General features: G+C 33.9%; 1 protein-coding gene across 1 annotated transcript; it reads left to right on the top strand.

The window, feature by feature from the left end:
• Positions 1–274: 274 nt before the first annotated feature.
• Positions 275–1,171, top strand: LOC130808302 (uncharacterized mitochondrial protein AtMg00810-like). Its single transcript, XM_057673781.1, has 2 exons — positions 275–819; positions 901–1,171. Exons 1-2 carry the CDS (start codon positions 275–277, stop codon positions 1,169–1,171), a joined length of 816 nt encoding a protein of 271 aa, XP_057529764.1.
• The last annotated feature ends 12,094 nt before the right edge of the window (positions 1,172–13,265 follow it).

The following is a 13,265-nucleotide window of genomic DNA, read 5'->3' as shown; positions in this document are numbered from 1 at the left end:
GCAAGTTAAAAAAGTCCATCTATAGGTTAAAACAAGCTTCAAGACAATGGTTCTCTAAATTAGTTAAGAAGCTACAAACTCAAGGATTCGTTCAATCCAAAAATGATTACTCTTTATTCATCAAAAGAGAGGGCGATCACTTGACTTTGGTTGTTGTTTATGTGGATGACATCATTCTTACACGAGATCACACACCTACAATTCTGGCTTTAAGCATCATTTACACACAACATTCAACATTAAAGATTTGGGTGCTCTTCATTTCTTCTTAGGCATGGAGATATGTAAGACTTCTGCTGGTATAATCTTAACACAACACAAATTCACAAAGGAATTGCTACAATTCAGTGGTCTTGATCTATCGAAAAGAGCCACCACTCCACTCCCCACATCTTTCAAATTACATTCAGATGTAGGAGACCCTTATTTTGATCCAGCTTTCTACAGATCATTAGTTGGAAAGTTAAACTTTCTTACTCACAGCAGGCCTGATCTTACTTTTGTTGTTCAGACCTTGAGTCAGTCCATGCAAGATCCCAAGGTTCCTCATATGCAAGCCCTACACCATACATTGAGATATATTGCTGGTTCCATTGGCCAAGGCATTCTCTTAAAGGCTGGTGAACGTATTTCTCTTATTGGCTATTCAGATTCAGATTGGGCTACTTGTCCCACAACTAGAAGGTCTATAACTGGGTACCTTGTTTTGTTTGGTGGCTCACCAGTTTCATGGAAAAGAAAGAAACAGTCCACTATATCCAAGTCTTCCTCAGAAGCAGAATATCGTGCTATGGCTGCTGTTGCTTCTGAAATTACTTAGTTGGTACGCTTACTATACGAGATTGGAGTACCAAATTTAAAACCAGTCACTATATACTGTGATAATCAATCAGCTATTAGCATTGAAAAGAATCCTGTGCCCTATGAGCGTACAAAACACATTGAATTAGATGCTCATTTCACTCGAGAAAAGGTCCTAGATGGTCTGTTACAGTTGCAATATCTTCCCACTGCTCAACAGTTAGCATATGCATTCACTAAGAATTTGTCTGCAGCACAACTACAGTATTTGATGACCAAGCTAGGTCTAGTTCAAACCACCATCCCTAGCTTAAGGGGGGGTATTGGGGATGATGCATCTAGCTCAACAAATCCACCACAAGCTGGTTGAAGTTTGTTACAATTCGGTTATAAAGCTGCCAGCTCAAACACCTCTTTTTATTCCAACAAAGTGTATATATATACTAGTTAGCCTTCTTCATATATAGATAGATAAATAAACAGATATACAATGATTATGTAATAAAAACATTGACTCTCCCTTCTCTGTATCTTCCTCACATTACATTTCAATGGTAGAATGAATAATCCAGTATGAATTCTGGTTTTCATCATTTTTGACTTAAGGACATCGGGTCCTTCTCTTACTTTCTTGGTGTTCATCCCGATGGATTAATTTTGTCTCAAAGTAAGTATATTAATGACATTCTTCAGCGTGTTCAAATGTTGGATTCCAAACCTGCTTCTACCCCGATTCCCACCAATTCTTTCCTCATGCTCAATCACGGGACACCCCTACCAAATTCAACCTCTTTTCGAACAATTGTTGGAGCTCTTCAATATTTATCCTTGACCCGTCCTGATGTTTCCTTTGTAGTCAACAAATTGTCACAATTTTATGCATGCTCCTATTGACATCCATTGGCAAGCATTAAAATGGGTTCTTCGTTATCTTCATGGAACAATAGGTAAAGGTTTTTTGTTTAGATAAAAATCTCCTCTCTTACTACATGCTTTTACAGATGCTGATTGTGCAGGTGATAAGGATAATTTTCGTAGTACATCGAGTTACATTATTTATTTGGGTTCTAATCCTATTGCTTGGAGTTCTAGAAGACAGAAAACTTTGGCCCGCTCCTCTACTGAAGCTGAATTTCGTGTTGTAGTTGCTATTACTACGGAGCTTGATTGGTTACAATATCTCATGTTTGAATTAGGTTATATCTCCACTATTACACCTACCATTTCTGCGATAACCTATGTGCTACACACTACTCTGCTAATCCGGTCTTTCATTCTTGCATGAAGCACTTGGCAATTATTTCCATTATGTACGTGAGAAAGTTCAAGGTGGCACTCTTCGTGTTACTCATATTTCCGGGGATGATGAACTGTCGATGCACTTACTAAGCCCCTTCCTCGATCTCGATTTCAGTCATTATTTTCCAAGATCGGACTTACCAACAGACCGTCCATCTTGCGAAGGCATGTTAAGTAAATATTGATTTCCATTGTAATGACTAAGTAATTCTTAAGTTAGCTTTTGTATTTCTTTAATTTTGCTAATCTACTTATAGTAACTTTATTACAGCCTCGTATAGTGCTAATGTTAAATTTTGTATTTGTTTAATTTTGGTAATCTAGTTATGGTACCTTAATTATAACCTTGTATGGTGCTAATGATTGATCGTGTATCTAGACTATACTAGTCCATATATTGTAAATCAACTTATAAAATAAAATAATCTTTTCCCATATTCTTTACACGGGAGGCTGATGTGGATCCGCCTATGGGAGCAAAGTGCACTCAGCATAATTTATTAAATTTCTTATTTCTACTACATACTTCCTTTTATATATATATATATATATATATATATATATATATATATATATATATATATATATATATATATATGACAATGGATTTCTTTCTTGATAGATGTAAAAGAAAAAAAATACAAATTACAAGTATATATTTGTATTCCGTTATATATAATTATATGTGACGATGGATTTCTTTCTTGATTGATCACCAAATCGAATAACACCCTGAAGATATGTTTGCAACATTCAAATTGCTCGAAAACCTAATAACTAGTTGTAGACGTATAAATAATTTTTTATTATGATATTTCCTCACAATAATACTTAAAAACATAAGTGAGTGTTGAGAGAAAAGCAAGAACAATTTCGAAAATTCCCAAGTATGTATGTCCGTTTTTTAATTTCATGTAATTCCTCTATTTATACAATTATGTGCAAGATTTCATTCCTTGGTTTCATTTTTAACTACTGATAAAAAATATCAGTTATAATTGAAGAAATATATTCTTAAGTAACTACAGAATATGCTTCACAAAATAAAGTTCTACTCCACAAAAAGTCGAATTTGTACAAGAATGTTCGAACGAATAAATGCTAAAATCATCAAACATAAGCAACAAATTTTTTTTGCCATGTGAAAACCAAAGTGCTCGAATGTTCAAGCAAGCGCTTGAACGAGCATCAACTCGTTTTGAGCTTGATTCCCTTTATTTCGTTCTTGCTTCGTATGTTCAAAGAACTTGGACATAAAACTTTAATACTTGTTTTATCTGTTGTGATTGGTGTGACTTGAGTGCACAATTGATGAGGTGCATTCATGTGTGACCTTTGGGATGGAATCCCATGAATGTGTTAAGTTGGTGTATTAAGTTGATTATTGTGGTTTATGATGATGATTAAAGTATGGATTAATGAGGTAATAAAGTATGAGTTAATCAAGGGAGTTATGGAACTTAATGAAGAAGTGCAAAGGTTTAGTTCAAGATGCTCTACAATGTAAGGTCGAGCAACTACTGACAGAAGCCTTCTGAAGTGCCGCTCGACCAGCTCGCTCGACCGAGCGAGCTTCAGGATGGGTCGAGCGAGCAGACAGAATGCAGACAGACACTTTCTGTATCCCGCTCGACCAGGCCGCTCGACCGAGCGAGCCCCTGCTTTAGTCGAGCGATGTTTCTGATGCTCCTAAGATGCTGTTTTTTGACTCTTCAAGTTCTTGGAGATGTTTCATTATCATTTAATCATAGCTTTAATATACTTAATGTAACTTAGTGTGAACTCTCCTATAAATAGAGAGCTCTCAATCACATTGAATCAATCCACAAATACACCCCAAGCCAAACACTAACCTATATCTCTTCTCTATTGTAATTCTCCATAGTTGAGAGTTCTTTGAACTCCTTTTGATAATATAAGAGATACTACACACCGGAGGACGTAGCCTTAGTTGGGTGAACCTCGTTAAATCTTTGTGTCATTTTATTGCATTATTTTCTCCTACAAACGTTAATATCATTGATAGCGTAATTTGTTTGTCACTAAACTTCATACACTCGATCTTGGCAATATTGGAGTTTGAAACACATCGTTCGAACTCTAATACATCATCGTTTTCATTATCCTATTAAACTTCGTTCTTTAAGTTTTAAGTTAGATAACAAAATGCCATTATTTGATGGTATTGCATTTCCTGTCTGGTATCTTAAAGCTTAATGCTTCAACATGAAGAATAGGGATGTATTTGGTAATGGGCTGTTTGGATTTGTGCATACTTGGTCAATTATGTTAATTCAATTTCAGTTTTATGTATTTGGTCGGATCAATATTCACTCAATTGCTCACCTCGATTGAGTTTAATCTCCAAGTCTTGAAGGATCTCCTAATACTCATGTGGTGGTTGCTTAGAAGCCAAATGACGGGGAAATAAAACTTGTTAGAATTGTCCGTCTAGATTAGGGGGTTATGGGGCGGTTCTAGAGCGCGTGCATTTAAATTCGAATTCAAACCCATTTATTTTTGAGGGATCTAGATCTGGATTCGGACCCTAAGGGTCTAAAATTTTCAAATTCAGATCCAGACATGCCGAATTGGATAGGTCTAGAATCTTTAGTAGGTCTAGAAACGAATCTCTTTGATTTGTCAAATTTAAGCATTTTGTAAGTTATTGTATTTTTAGTATTTTTATAAGGGACTTTTTATTAACATATATCACAAATATTTAATATTATTAATTAAACATCACATTTTAATCTACAACCGAATTGACAGAAACTCGAGTTAAACAAAGCTGGAACAATGACAAACAAAGAATAGATTTTGAAAAATGGAAATTACTGAAGATGGGAAAGAAACTCCAACAAATAAAAAACATTTACAATTTCAAGACCATGCTTCTCTAGCCAAAGCCAACTTGATAAAGTATACTCCAGTTAGATTAAGCTACTGTGGTCTTTTATAATATTAGTGTCTGAATATATTCGGTTAAGGGTTCGGGTCCTAGTCTACGGGGCGGGTCTACAATTGGGGTCTAGAGGTCGGATTTGGGTCTAGACACGGATTTAGACCCGTTAATTATTTTTTGAATCCAGATCTGACCCAGATCCGATAGGTCTCAAAAAAGACCAAAACCTTTAAAAAGGGGCAGATTCGGGGCGGATTCAATAGGTTCCTAGGCCTATGACCATACCTAGTCTAGATTAGGGGTGTTTAATGAGCCGTATACAGGTCGAGCTGTATTTAAGCAAATATGGGCAAAACTGGATATAGGCCCTTTAAAATTGATATGGGCTTTAAATGGGCTGAGCTTTTCAAGTTAGGTTGGTTCGGCCCATTTTTATAACTAGTAATTATTATAATCTTTATTGATCAATTTATAATAAATAAATTATTATAATAACTATAATAGGGAAAAATTATAAGAAACTACCTAATCTATAGGTCTATTTGCAGAAAACTACCTTACGTTTTTTTTTTTCCAAAAAACTACCTAATGTGATATATTTCTCTGCAAATGACTACCACTTAACGAAAAACTTTTATTGGCCGTTAAGTTTGAGGGTTTGACTTATTTGCAAGGTTAAGTTGTCTATGTGGCAACATCTTATTGGTCCTCATATATTTGAAATGATTAAAAATTAAAACACAAAAATTAACAAAATAAAAATAAATGATATCTGACGTCATTTTTACCTATCATAACGATTTTTTTTGAAAAAACAGACGTCGCGATTATCCTAATGGGGTAACTCTTTCGAAAATCCGGTCGAAACAAGTACTTATTCGCCTAGTATTATTACCTCAAAAACTTGTAGAAAGCCTAGGGATATATGTCAAAAACCATGACTGAATCTAATACTTCTAGCAAGTATAAGGGTCAAACACAAACAACGAGCGCAAACTGTTTTATTTGCCTTATTATGGGGAAAAATTTGCGTGACTCATATGTGTAATGGAATTTGTTTGCATAATATTAACTGTATATGGTTCTTGTAATTATTAGGATGTCTCAACATTTAGATAAGAGTTGAGTAGATAAACCAAGAAACACTGACGCTTATATTAAAGGCATTTATGACTTTATAGATTTTGCAAAGAAAGGGTTACAAAATGAAAAGATTATATGCCCGTGTAATAAGTGTCAAGTTGATAGAAAAAAACTCCTTCCATTAGAAGATTTTGAAAGACATATTTTTTTTAAAGGCTTTTATAAGGAATACAAGGAGTGGATTTTTCATGGACTTTTGAGTGTCGCTGAAAATGTTTGCAATCAAATAGGGATTCCTTTTGAAGTTTCTAATGATTCAGAAGTCATAGGTCAGGATGATATATCGGGGTTACTTTGAGATGCTTTAGAGGTAAATATTTATGGCGTTCCTGAGTTGGTTAGCGAACATGATGATGATAGTAGAGCCAATGAAACAACTGATGAATCTAATGTTCAATTTGATTTTGATGAAGATCTTTGTCAAGAGCCCAATGTTGACTCTTCCTTTGAAGAAGTTAAATATAAATGGCTATGAGAATCCAACAGAACCTCTTTATGACGGATGCACTTCCTTTTCAAAGTTATCATTTATATTGCATCTTTTTTATCTTAAGTACATGTTTAAATGGCCCGATAAATCCTTTTCAATGTTGATCGATCTTTTACTTGTTGCATTTCCTCAAATAAAATTTTTTCCTTCCTCGTACTATCAAGCAAAGAAGTTGATCATGGATTTGGGTTTAGGGTATGAAAAGATCCATGTTTGTCCCAACAATTGTACATTATATTGAGGTGAGATGGTGGAGAAAGATTGTTGCCCTAAATGTTCCACTTCAAGATGGAAGAGCAAAAATGAGAAGGGTAAAGTTCCGATAAAGGTGATGAGATATTTTTCGTTAATTCCTAGATCAAAAAGGATGTATATGTCATCTAAGATTTCAAAAGACATGAGGTGCCACGATGAATGTAGAATTAATGATGGAAATCTTAGACATCCAAAAGATGCGCTAGCATGGAAGAATTTTGATACCTTATACCCAGATTTTGCCAAAGATGCTCATAGTGTTAGGCTTGGTCTTGCTAGTGATGGATCCAATCCTTATCGTCTCATTAACACGACATATAGTACATGGCCCATAGTTTTGATTCCTTATAATTTGCATTCATGGTTGTGTATGAAGCCATCTTGTTTTATTCTTTCAATTATCATTTCGGGGAAGGAAGGACCAGGGAATGACATTGATATATATATGTCTCCTTTGATACATGAGTTGAAACTGTTGTGGAAAGGTATTAATGCATTTGATTCTTACACCGGTGAAAAATTTAAACTTCAAGCAGCTTTAATGTGGACGATTAATGATTTTCCAGTATATTGTCATGTTATCAGTATGGAGTACAAAGGGTTATAAAGCTTGCCCAGATTGTAATTACTCAACTTCATCAATATGGGTCCGGAATAGGGTGTGTTATGTGGGGCATCGTAAATGGTTACCAGGAGATCATCCATTTAGATTTCAAGCGAATTTGTTTGATGGGAGTGAAGAATGGAAATGCCCCTTCACCTTTAAATTGTTCAGATGTCTTAAGAGAGCAACTAAATTTAAAACATAAACATGGAAAATTTGAAAATTCAATAAGAAAAAAAAATCGACGATCCATGGGTGATAATGATGTCAATGATGTTGATATTCTTTGGACTAAGATGAACATATTTTTCGACCTTCCTTATTGGGAGCATAATACTCTTCGTCATAATTTAGATAATATGCATATAGAGAAAAATGTGTGTGATAATATACTTGGAACGTTGATGAATGAAAATGGAAAATGTAAAGATGATGAATTTGCTCGCTTATGTGTTGAGAGTAAGAATGTGAAGCCACATTTTTGGCTTGAACATAATGATGAAGTTGAAGTAATCGACATGCTAATAGCCCCATATTGCATGTCATTAGAGGATAAGGTTGCATTTTTACATGTATTGGCAGAACTCAGATTTCCAGATGGATATGGGTCGAATATTTCAAATGTGTGAGCATGAAAAATAAAAGACTACTTAATCTGAAGAGCCATGACAACCACATTTTGATGCAAGTTATTCTACCAATAGCATTGAAAGCATCACAAGCTTCAACAGTGGTTGATCTTATCGATGAACTCTCCTAATTTTTTAAGTCTTTATGTGCCAAAGATATCAATCAGAATCACCTTGATGCTTTATAATCCAAGATAGTTCAAGTTTTGTGTCAAATAGAGATTGACTTTCTTCCTCCCTTTTTTTATTATTAGCGATCATTTGTTAATTCATCTCGTAAAGGAAATAAAGTTAGGATGACCAGTTCACTACAGATGAATGTATCCAATTGAAAGGTTTGCATCCTTTGATTTTTGCACGCTTATTTTTCACTAATTAATTATTCAATTAATATATTCACCTAAGTTAATTTTCAAAAGGTACCTATCCCATCTTAAAACATATGTGAGAAATAAAGCTCAACCAGAGGGTTCTATTGCCCAAGGCTATTTCTTGAGGAAATTGTTACCTTTTGCTCAAGATATTTAGAAGGCGTGAAAACAGTTTTCAATCGACAACGCCACAATGATGATGATGATGAAAATTTATCTAGTTATTTATTCAATTCATGTGGTCATCCATATGGGGAGGTGAAAGCTATTGATTTAAGTCACAAAAGTAAGATGCTGATAAGTACAATTATTTGCAGTTATTCATATCATTTTATACTCCTTAATGATGATTATTGTTAGTAATTTCGTGCTTATTTTGAAGATTTATGCTACTCTACCCATTTTGGTTATTCATGTTTATTTTGAGCGATTTTGATCGTGTTTAAGCATAATTCTTATGGTTTTAATGTTGACGGAGTTTACTAAGGAGATTATTTCTCATTTGAAGATGTTTTACAATGAAGATGGGAAAAAGAGTTGAAAAGTGTTTAAAATACAAAATTTTTGAGGTGAAATTTGATATATGCTCACTCTTTTGGCCATAACTTTTGATAGAAAGATCGTATTGGCATTGGAAAGTAGACTTCAAGAGCTTTCCAACGGTATATTATATGTCCAATTCTGACAATTGAGCAACAAATGGCGAGTGTTCAAAGTTCGCCAGCCAGAAGCAAAGCGATGACTCGTCGCCGCATGTGACGACTCATTGCTTCTTCACTGAACTCTCATACCCAGGCAGAAACAAAGCCACGACTCGTCGTCGCATGCAACGACTCGTCTCCAACCTGCTAATTTCCAAATCTGACGGTTTTCTTTCACTATTTTAGTGGTTTTATTTATTTTAGATTTATTTTATTATTAGAAATCAGTTATTTTTGGGGAGATTGTTCCCCAAATAACCTTAGAATATAAATAGGCATAGTTAATTTCATTTATTTTTTTGTGCTTTTAGTGCCCTAGATGCCTTAATACTCTAGCTTTCATTCTTAGTTTATTAAGCTTAGTTTCGTATGTTTTTCGTTGCAACTTTCATATATTTATGCAATCTATGGTTTGTTTATGTTCTAATTTGTAAGTTTCTCTATCTTGTCCTTTAATTATTCATCAAATTGTCTTTAATTCATTATTTTCATCATGTTCATCATCTAAATTAGGGTTTTGCTTGTTATTAATTTCATGTTAGTTATTATGTCTAATGAGTATATTTTCTTTCTAGGATTAAGGGATTGACTCTAATTCGAAGCACAAAATGATATTTGATCGATTAATTGTGTGAAATTTGGATCTATGATTAAACCTATGCTTAATGAGCCTTAGTTTGAACATCTTTATCAACCTTTTCAATAAAACAGAAGTTTGAGATTAGGATTAATTTAGGATTGAGGTATATTTAAGTTAAATTCCTTTTAGTTTAACCAATAAAACGGAAGTTTGAGGATTAATACTAGTAAGGTCTTAAACCGATATTGATCAATAAAGCGAAAGCTTGAGATTAATTAGATCACATTTAATCATGCCAAAGGCTCAATTACTTATGAGAGTAATTGACTCCCATGTTAGAACTAGATGATTCCTGACATCCTATATTTGCTTTATTATCATCGTCTTCATATTAATTACTGTCTTAGCTTTATTTATTAGTTTTAATTGCATCATTTTTTATTTTTATTCATAGTAGTGTTAGATTCTCAAACCGATTATATTGTTTGGCTGTATCTCGTACTTATAAACTGAACAAATTTGTTAACTCACTTCCCTGAGTTCAACCCGTATTGCTACACGTACACCATGCGCTTGCGGTTATTAAAATTTGCACCTATCAGATGCAAATACATCATTATGTGCTAACTCAATTCAAAGAATTGCTTCAGCCATTTGAAGAGTAAATACTAAAACATACGTATAATGTTATTGAATAAATTTGCAATTTCTTGAATTTTATAGCATAATGATAATTATTGTTTTATTACAGAAAGTTCTTATATCAAAAGCAGAGAGAAAACCCCATAATTAGTCTTACTGATGAGTTGTTGAATAAATGGAAGTTTGAAGAATTTCCAAATTGGTTCAAATTGCAGGTTACCATTTAGCACCTTTATCAATTAAATATAAAAGATTATAGTTAAGTGAACTGTAATCTTGCTAACCAATTGTTTCACACATGGGTACCAAATCCGAAGGAAGAATGTTGATTGCATTGGCTTGTGGTCCAAATTCATATGCTAATAGACTGAAGGGTCATGTGATCAATGGTTTCAAGTTCAATACTTTCGCTAGTTAAAGAAACCGCAAAACAAAAAATAGTGGACTGATGGTGGATTAACAGATATACCTATTATGGAAGATTGAAAATACCTATTATGGAAGATTGAAAATACCTATTATGGAAGATTAACAGATATACTTAAAGTTGATTACCTTGGATCATTTAAAGTTGTGTTTTATCGTTGTGATTGGGTAGATTTGGTGAACGGGGTAGAAAATAGTGGTACCAGGCCTCGAGTGAACTTTTCAAAGTTATTTAACAAGGGTCGTTTGTTAACTGATGAGCCATTTATTATTTCAAGTCAAGCAAAGCAAGTTCTTTATGTAAATTTTAAATCAAAAAAAGGTTGGAGTTACGTTGTTAAAACTAGGCCTAGGGACTTGTTTGACCTTGGATATGATAATGATTAATCTGAAAGGATTGATGTAGTTGTTTTGTGCTTTTTTGTTGATCGTGGACGTGAGTTTGTTTTTTTTATGATATTTCCTATTTCTCAGAGGCTTTAACTTCAGTTGCAATTATTTATCGATGTTTTATGAGTTTAACATTTGCACTACGATTCTCTCTTCTTTTGTGCAGCTAAATCAACTTGTGGGTTTTGAAAGGTCTACCAAAGTTTCTTTAGTGGCCTATGTTTCAGCGTTACTTGGCATTTTGTTCCATCCTTAGAGGTAAAATAAGAATATATGAATTTTGATGAATTAATTGGTGTTGTTGGGTGCATTTACTTGGCATTAATCGGTGTTACTTTGGTGCAGGTGTATAGTAATTGTGAAATTATGAGCTTCCGAAGTAAAGCTTCACATATTTATGCTGAAAATTATGTTTGGGTCAAATAAGAGGCATGTGCAAACGTACCACTACGTATGACTTCAAAGAAAACCAAACCTAATTCACATAGTCTTCAGTTTGGACCTTTTAAACCTACAAATGATCCACCTAATCGCTCCATGTCTTCAAATTCTAAGTCTTCAATGCCAAATAATTATCCATCAAATACCTCTAAGACGACTACAACCCTCAAGCCTTTAATTAATCCTTCCACAAAGTCCTCATATGATGCTGCCAAATGCTCTCAAATGGTACTGCCAAAGTACTCAAATGCTATTGGTAAAAGCTCCATTCCTTTCAAGTCTTCTGCTCCCACAAATGATCCTGCAACTTTTAAGTCTTCAACTCCCATCAGTCCATTCACAAAGTCTTGAAATGGTATATCTTAGAGCTTCATGCCCACCACTTTTAAGTCCTCAGCAGTGACCAATGATCTATCTATCAACACAAAGCCTGTCAAGCCAAAGTCTTTCATGAATGCTTCTACAAAGTCTTCCACGTTCACAAATGAATGTTCACAAATGCATGTTGATACCCAAGTATTAGATGAAGGTCTACAAACTAAAGAGGCTATTGAAAAGTCGTGCGAGGGTAAACAAGATCCCAATGCAAAGGAAAATGAGATAAAAGTTCCTAAGAAAAGAAAAAAAGTGTGGAAGCCAGGGGGTAAAGTTCAATGGACCGAGAGCATAGATGTGGATCCATACGAGGTTGTTGAAGTAGAAGGTAAGCATGCTTAAATAATCATATCTATATATGGTATAGAATCTGTAATAATTATTTATGATTTTTTGTTTACTAAACAGAGATAAGAGAGAAAGAACCTCCAAAATTGAGGGTAATGGAGGGGACATTAGTTGCTAAACATGTTTGGTGCTTACCACCTGGATGAAGGATCATTGTTTATTTTAATGAGTATGATCAGCCAGTGAGAAAAGCAGGGTTGGTTCTTGTTCATTTTCTTTCTGATTTGTCGAAAGATGTATCGTTTTGTCCACTTGGAGCACATACATTGAAACGTGTCGATGATCATTATAAGGAAAGGATCATTAAAATTGTTCATGTATGTATAACACTATTTTTTTAACTTGAAGCACAACATATTTTCAGTGTTTTTCATCGAATGCTTATTTTTGTATATTTGATGTAGGACAAATTTTGTCGTACCTGATAGAACAAAGATTTGTCGAATGTTATTATTGTTTGTTAATCTCAAATGGAAGCATTATAAGTGGAAGCTTCATCAGGCATACTATAATCCTAATATGTCAAAGGAAAAGATGATAGAGAAAAAGCCTGAAAATGTGACAAAAGAGCAATGGATTAACTTAGTTTCATATTGGTGCTCAAAAAAATTTAAGGTATTTGTACTTAGTGAATTACATTGGATACAAAATTGAGGTTTTAATTTTGAACATGGAAATAATAACAATTAAATATTGTTAGATATTGTCATCGCTAGGGAAAAGAGCTGGTAAAATGCAAGATCAAGTGCGTACGACAGGCTCACAAAGTTATGCTCATGGGAAATATGACTTTGTAAGTATGCTTTATTATTAAATTAATTGTTGCTATGATATAAATTAAAAGTAACAAATAATGGACGGTCAT

The sequence above is a fragment of the Amaranthus tricolor genome, chromosome 3 (assembly GCF_026212465.1).
Source record: "Amaranthus tricolor cultivar Red isolate AtriRed21 chromosome 3, ASM2621246v1, whole genome shotgun sequence".
In the NCBI taxonomy this organism is placed as follows: Eukaryota; Viridiplantae; Streptophyta; class Magnoliopsida; order Caryophyllales; family Amaranthaceae; genus Amaranthus; species Amaranthus tricolor.
Note: the sequence above shows the minus strand (reverse complement) of the source record. Positions and strands in the feature narration are given on the sequence as shown.

What these genes read in the sequence shown, in the direction of transcription:
- LOC130808302 (XM_057673781.1), top strand. Translation starts at nt 275, where the DNA reads ATGGAGATATGTAAGACTTCTGCTGGTATAATCTTAACACAACACAAA. An exon ending in GTTGCTTCTGAAATTACTTA is followed by an intron (nt 820 to 900) that starts GTTGGTACGCTT and finishes ATCAGCTATTAG; the next exon opens with CATTGAAAAGAATCCTGTGC.